A 7,974-nucleotide genomic window follows, 5' to 3' on the forward strand; every position below is an offset into this window, starting at 1 on the left:
CATGCCGTGGGGGAGATGGCAGAACCTGCAGTGCCTGGGCTACCCATCCCTTCAGGAACAGAGGACTGCTGGGCCTCTTTCGTGTCCTGGGCCCCTATCAGAACCTTCGCTGTCAGGTGATAGATCCCCTTCTGAATCGAAGATCTCAGCCTGGGCAGGAATCTCAGAAGGAGAGGGTTCTGCCACCACCTGAGCCATGGCCTCTGATTGTCTTTGTGCCTCTTTTTGGGCTTTGGCAAACTGTCTAGGGCCTTTTGCCTTCTGAGTTCTGCTCTCTGCGTGGCCTTTGACTTTCCCTTGGTTCTTCTCCTCTTTTGGGGGAGAGGGGATTTTTGCTGCTGGCTAGGTGAACGGTGGACAGCCCTTCAAGAGGGTCATCCGATAAAGGGGCGAGACCTCCCTGTCACCTCCTTCCATAATGGATGCCAGCTATCTGCCTGCAGTTACAATCCAAGAAGAGCTATTGAGGATCAAGACTATGGAGGTGGCTGACCTAATTAAAGGGCACACCAGGGTCCAGGTTCTGGGTAGAGGAGAGCAGAAATGTAGGGTCTCTAGACAGGCATGCCTGGGCCTGTCTCTTGTCCACACCAGGTGACCCACTGGGTCCTTATGCTAAAAGTCTCGTTGGTGGCAAAGGGAGGCTTGGGCTGGCTTGTCCCCTGGTCCCTAGGAAAGCTGCCTAGTCCTCCTGGGATGTCCTAATCCTGGTGGTCTGGGGAAGTTGTTCCTAAAGAGAGAGGACCCCGTTTGAAGAGGAACTGAACTATCTCCCAAAATGGTGGCAGTTCTGTCTGAATTCAAAATGGCGGCCACTAATTTTTGCCCTCAAATTGCGGACTCCGGAGCTCCGAAATGCCGCAAACCACCACCACCCCAGCTAGCCGCGCTCTCTGCGACCTCGCTGAGACTTACAGGGGCATCTGCAGTCGCAGATGCCCTCCAGAGACTGTTGCCGCCAACTGCTGTTGGAGCCGGCACTGTGCGGTGCTGCTCCACAAGGAGCAAAACTCAGGAAGGGGCTGGGAAGTGAATCAAAGCAAAACGAAGGAAAACCTAGGGAATGAAGAAAATGAGAGTAAGGAGAAGAAAGAGCTTAAATAAGGAGCAACAAAACCAAGAAAAAAATCAATTATCCTAAGAGAGATCAATAGCACGTCTGGTTTAGTAGGTAGCTGAGTCACAAAAGCTGAGTATGGCAGCAGGAAGAGACGGGACTTAAACTTTGCAGACTAAGTTCTATTGAATGGTACATTAGTATAACCCACACACATGGATGCTGTCTTCGCTGACTTAGGAGAATGTGATCATGATACCATATGTGGTGGTTGTGCCAAAAAACAAAAGAATATTGGCAGAAATTCAAAGGTGGCTGATAGAGATAACTGAAGAGGAAATAATTTACACCAGAACTATTTCTTTGGGGAATCATAAACAATAAATATAACAAGGGGATAATTTACCTAACAATTCATATTATTACAGCAGAAAGAATGGTCTTTGCCCAAAACTGGAAAAACAGAAAAATTCCACAAGAGGTGGAAGTAATTAGGAAAATTTTGACTTGTGCTGAAATTGATAAATTGATGTGAGAATTGGAGAATAAAGATGAATCAGAATATTATAAGATATGGGACAAATTTTATCAATGATTGGAACAAAAAAGGAAAAACCCAAAATACACAATGACTAAGATTTGTAGAATGGAGATTAGAATTATGTATGAAACTATAACAGTGAAAATGTAGAAGATAAAAACAAAGCAACATGTTTGGAATTATGATATTTTTATATTTGTAAATACTGAATAGACCAAATGTAAATAAGCATGGTGATTATAATGTATAACTTTATACCTTAATATGTATGGCAAAGACTTTGCAGGACAGTTACACTATGTCCAATGTTTTGTGTTCAATAAAAAAACTTTATAAAAAAAGGGGAAAAGATGGAAGTCAGTATAATCTCCATAAAAATAGCATATTTCTCAGAACAAAAGCATTTTATTAATTTTGATTACTATAGATGGCATGAGATTTGTACATGAGAATTTTCATGCAGCATTTGGCTTATGGCTAATGTAAAGGTTTTCCATTTCCAGTTATGTCTGACTCTAGGGGTAGTGTTCATCTCTGTTTCCATTTCTAAGCCAAGGGAGCTAAATGTTTGAAGAGATTTCTGTGGCCATATGCTAGATGTTACCTTCCCACCAAAGTGGTACCTATTTATTTACTCGCATTTGCGTGCTTTCGAACTGCTAGGTGGGTAGGAACTGAGCAAGTAACCAAAGCTCACACATTCATGCAGCATCCGGTCACAAATCTGGGCTGTCAGCTTTCCAGCTGGCAAGCTCAGTGTCTTTAACTGCTAAACCATCCCACTCCCCTTGGCTAATGTACATATACATACATACATACATACATACATACATACATACATATATATATATATATATATATTTATAATTTGCAATATTGAGCTTCCATTGTGTACATTGAAACATTTTAAAGACTTCCAACTTTAGTTCAAAGTAGTGCTATAAATGTAGAGCTTCTCACATACAAATTTAAATGTATAAAAAGAAGGCAACAGTCTCAAATCTAACATTTTGATTACTTAAATCTAGAAAGATTATAGGCACCAATACAATAATTATTGAAATAACCAATCTTTAGGAAGTTTTGCTTCTAATAAACAATACTGGAGAAAAATATTAGCTAAGTTTATATATTATTCTTAGCCATGGTTTAACTGTTATTAAACCACAGCTGGCTCAATTCATATAAGAAAGCATTATTTGTAATCCAAATTTGCACAACATATTAACTCAGAATCAAGTTAAATACTTTATTGCTTAATACAATGTGTAAACCCAAACATTAGGCAATACATAGTAGATGCAGAAAAAAATAGATTTTCAGTCCAGACATTGCGTAATACTATTATATTAGGAATAACCAATCACTATACTAGATATTTTATTTTTAAAAATTTAAGCGCATGCTGACTTGGTAATAGCAGTACATTGCGACCTAAATCAAGGGTTCCCAACACCTGAGTCACTGCCCACTACTGAACTATGGCCTGTTCAGAACTGGGCTGCACAAGGAATGGGCTGGGGCGCATGCACACAGCTAAACTAATGCAAGTGGTGGACCAGCGTACACACATGTACATGTGCTGACTAGGCTGGTCCCCTCTTCCCCTTCCTACCAGGCCACCAAGTCATAAAGAATGGGGCCCACTGACCTAAGTGGATTCAAGATATTTCCTGAAATGCAATTGCAGTGTTCATTCAATATTTTTCCCAAACTTTCACAGAAAGACTTTATTCATTTCATCTCACCACCTTGCTAGATAAAATATGAGGAAGCATCTCACCCAATCTTTTTCCTAGATTGTAGCTATGATCATAGGTCAGATCACAGATTAGACTATTGTACTCAATTCAGCCAAAGACTTCATATAAGCAATCACTATTAAGATCAATAGAAACCCCCAGAAAAGCTAAAAAATATTTAAAATAAAATTATTACAAAATTCAATATTTTTCCATAATAAGAATTCCAAACCAATATTGCAAATTCTATTTCATTTTTAAAATGTGGAGTGCACACGCCGGAACCCAGAAGAGCAGCTGGTGACAGCACACTCTGTGTGCCACCTCTGGCATAGGTTTGCCATTACGGTTCTATACTTTGTATACTACTATGGTTGTTCTTATGTCATCTGAATGCATTTGCTTATTGCTTTTATTTTACACTAATAAAATTAATGTAACACTTGAGTTAAAAATCAGAATGAAAATTCATTAACCACATTCCAGGTTTTATGTTATGTTTTGATGTTTTTAAATAATCTTTTCAGATTTAAAATGCATGCTTAGACAAAAAATATTATTCACTTAATAATTAAAGCATTTTAGTAATTCTTTAAGTTATCAGGTAAGATATTTCATAAACCAAAAATTATTAGGGCAGACACTTGTAGTAATTGAGGTACTACAGATTTGACTTCTTTTGAATTCCTTTTTTAAAATAAAAGTTTAAAAAACTAATTCAAATCCCTCAATCTGGAATATTTTTAGTAATTCTTTCCTGAAGAACAAAATAAAAAATACTGGAATATTTTTAGTAATTCTTTCCTGAAGAACAAAATAAAAAATACAAGTAAATCAAGTTATATCATCATTAATATTGCATCCTGTGTGATTTTTGATCCATAAGTTAATGTCCTACACACACACACACACACACACACACACACACACACCAATGTTTCAATATTCCTAATATATTAGCAATTAAAATCCGGTCTTTGCCATCTTAAGAAAAAAAAGTTTACAAATAAATAGGACTCCTTAGCACTTGTTGAACATTTACATCCCAATAGTGTAATTAGTTTCTATCAGGTATTATAATGAACCACTTAGGAAATGGTCCATTGTAGCATATGCAATGGTAATCCAGCCAACTCTAAATTGCATATATAAAGGCTACTAGCTTTAATAATGTAACTACAAGTCTGCGTGTGTTCAGGTGAACCTATTTGGGAGTAACTCCCGTTTGAGTACACTCTTACTTTGAACAGATTTGCATACAGTATAAACCATGTAGCTATTCAGTACTTAAACAGATACTTAATCTTCTGAACACAGTGCAGTTTAGCTTTGTTAAACCGCGTGGCTTAATCAATAGTATTAGAGTTCTACTGTCCACAAGGAAAACTTGGCTGTTATCTCTCACGTGGAATATCGCTCTTCCACTAGATTGGGAGTCCTAAAGGTCAAACTTTTCAAGAGTCTGGTCCCATCCTAAATCTATTAATCCGCTATAAAGATTTTACCCGCCCAACATTTGGAGAATTAACGATGAAAAATTTCCCCTTTCCTTCTTCCTACATTTTTCTAATGACCCCCAACCACTATAATCCTCCACTTCCACAGCTCCTGTTCACGGGCAGGAATCCTTACCTCCAAAAAGATGAGGCGAAAGGTGCGCGGGCAGCGAGCCGATAACTAGCCGTGGTCCGCCGCTTCTCTCGCCGGGTCCTTCTGCCCCTCCACTAGCCGTGGCTCGTGCCCGTCCCCCTTCCTCGGGAGTGCTGCTGACCGAGTCTTGAGAGCCATAGAGGCCGCTGCTATTGGGGATGTTGAAGGCAGTGTGAGCCGTTCGAGTCCCGGAGGCGGTTGGCCCGCCCAGAGACCTACTCCTGGAGGCTACCAAAGGGGGAGCCGCCGCCGTCGCTGCCCCACTATTCATAGAGGAGCCGGAGGCCGCGTGGTGCGCGCCAGGCACCAGGTGTGTGTATCTCATCGCTCCGCCTACCGGCCGCCCGCCCGTCCCGTTAACGCCGCCGCTGCCCGATGGCAAGTCTCCCCCGGAATAAGCCCGGGTTCGGCCATTGGTGGCCGCCGGGCCGCTCTGCTTAGCGCCCATGGTTTTTCCTCCGCTACCACCTTCTCTTTCTTCCTTCTTCTACCGCGGCTCCTTTCAGTGGGATCCGCCGGCGAGACGGAGTAGAGAACGAAATGTCCACGGCAAAGAAGCACCAGGAAGCGGTAGTTCAGCTAGCGGCCCCGAGGCTGCGAAGGTGCTTCCACCTCTGCGGGATCTTAGAAGCAGTGGGGGGAAAGGCTCCAGCAGCTATAACCGTGGCGCGGAATGACGGCGCCGCTGAAGCTGCGGCTTTAGAACTCAACCCCACAGTTTCCGCCATCCTTCCGCCTTCTCCCTTTCCGCAAACAGGAGAACGAGGAAAGCGGCCGCAGCCGACCACTCGCCCGTGAGGCCGCTTCCCCGCCTCGGCCCGATTCCCCCGCGCTCACTCAAGTGCGAGGCAAGGGGGCGGCACCGCTGCGCAGGCGCTCGCTCGCTCTTTTTGTACTCCCTTGTCGCTGTAATGGCGGGAGGGAGGAAGGCGGGGAAGCTCTGCCCCCCTTCTGTTCCGCCCTCTGCCAGTCCCGGAGGTAACGCACCCGACCCTTTCCGAAGGGTGGAGTAAGAAGGCAGGTTCGCACGCGCTTCGGCCCGTGGGATGAGGCGAGTGCCCCCCCCTCCCCGGCCTTATGCTTTTAAGTCGCTGCCGGCCGATCAACAAGCTAAGCTTTTCTCGGTGCAGAACGGGGCTAATTCAGCTTCTGCCTAGTCGTTACAGGCGGGGGGGAGGGGCGGAGGGAAACCCAAATATGTACTGTGTTCTACTGAAAGCATGTTAGAGAGCGGAAAGAACCTATCAATCAATCTCCTGTTCACCCGCGAGTCTTGAGGTGTCAAGACTCCTTCAAACTGATTAGTTTTGAGTACCTGAGTGGGAGGGGAAAGGATACAGCACGTAACTTCTGTCTCGAAAAACATATCCATGGTTTTAAATTGGAAAATTTAGAGGGCATTCAGGTTTACTTTATACGGTGCTCTACCTGGACTGGTGATTTTCTAAAATGATCGGACTACAATTCCCACAATTCCAAAGCATATTAGCATGCGCCTGGGAAGTTAGGATTAGAATATTTCTGAAGGATCCCAGAGGGAAAAAAGCTGTTGAGAAGTACTGTATTCTACCAATTGGAAACTTCTTCTCATTTTATATATATATGTTATATTTGTGCTGATATATATATATTGGAAGCAGTGAAAGCAAGAATGTGTGGGATAATGATGTCACTCTCACTAATTTCCCTTGGTGCAGGGCAAGGGAATTTTACAGCCCTGATTTTAGTTTTGTATTGAAACTTGGCTATATGATATCTAGATGGATGGCCTTCTTGTCTGTCAAGACGCTTCCTTAATGACGGATCTTGGGATCCCGAGAGGTGGCATGCAAAGAAGAGACTTCTTAGGAGTTTTTTACAGGGGTTTTTAAATCAAATTTTAAGGGGGGGGTTGTTGATACAGATGGCTCAGACAGGTTTGGGGGGGGGGAAGTCTGCCAGGGCACAGGCCAGATCTAACTAATGGGCACGGGTCGGGAGTGCTGGGAAGGGTTGGGATTCCGGGGGAGACATTAAGCCATTCCATTGGGGAGTTCACCATCTCTACTGTTTGTGGGAGAGGCAGATATGGTGGGGGCCAAGGGCCAAATTATGTTCGGGGGACACGGGTTCACTGTTTAAGAGCGATCGTGCGTTCATCACCTTTCTCATACCCCTGGGTGCTCAGGATTACAGGACCCTGGTCTCCGGCTGGTGTCGCTTAACGCCAGGTGCGTGGTACATAAGGCTCCCCTCATTTATGACCTCATACAAGAGGGTAGAGCGGACCTGGCGTGCATTACGGAGACTTGGTTGGGCCATGAGGGAGGTGTTCATGGCTTCCATGACGTCTATGGACCTAACTCAGTTAATTCAAGACCCCCACCCATAATGGGGGACACACGCTCAACCTGATTCTTGTCTCTGGGCAGTGGATGAATGGTCTAGATTTAGGGGATATTTCTATCCAACCCTTGTCATGGTCGGATCATTTCCTCATCAGGCTTGACTTCCATACTGCTACCCCTCACTGCAGGGAGGTGGAACTGACTAGATGGTTCCGCCCCAGGTGCCTGATGGACCCTGAAAGGTTCCTGATGGAGCTTGGCATTTTTCCTGAATCTCTTGCTCACAACTCGACTGAAGCCCCAGTGGAAGCCTGGGATAGGGCAGCCACTGGGGCTTTGGATTGTGTTGCGCCTTTGCGGCCTCTGACCCGGTATCGATCTTGGGTAGCTCCCTGGTTTACTGAGGAGCTCCGGGAGATGAAACGCTGGAAAAGACACCTGGAGAGTGGTTGGAGGGCCAGCTGGTCCGAATCTGATCGAACACTAGTAAGAATTTATATTAAATCCTACTTAGTGGCGATAAAAGCGGCAAAATGGCATCATTTTTCCTCTCTTAACGTGTCCGCAGATAACACCCTGTTTAGGGTGACCCACTCCTTACTTAACGAAGGAACTGGGAAAGACTCCTTGCAGGGTAGGGCTGAAGAATTTGTTCAG

The 7,974-nt window shown here is 44.2% G+C and overlaps 1 protein-coding gene across 2 annotated transcripts in view; it reads right to left on the bottom strand.

Moving 5' to 3' along the window:
- Positions 1-6,841, bottom strand: part of ZNRF2 (zinc and ring finger 2) — an 88,336-nt gene extending 81,495 nt beyond the window's left edge. Inside the window, exon 1 of one of the 2 annotated variants that reach the window (XR_004256963.1) lies at positions 4,973-6,841. Coding sequence is in view for 1 of the 2 variants with exons in the window: in XM_032237146.1 (XP_032093037.1) it covers positions 4,973-5,438 (466 nt within the window). In the remaining variant the exon portion in view is untranslated. The remainder of the gene's footprint in view (positions 1-4,972) is intronic. The other variant, XM_032237146.1, reaches the window with a different exon arrangement.
- Between the last annotated feature and the right edge of the window lie 1,133 nt (positions 6,842-7,974).

Source organism: Thamnophis elegans, chromosome Z (assembly GCF_009769535.1).
Source record: "Thamnophis elegans isolate rThaEle1 chromosome Z, rThaEle1.pri, whole genome shotgun sequence".
Classification (NCBI taxonomy): Eukaryota; Metazoa; Chordata; class Lepidosauria; order Squamata; family Colubridae; genus Thamnophis; species Thamnophis elegans.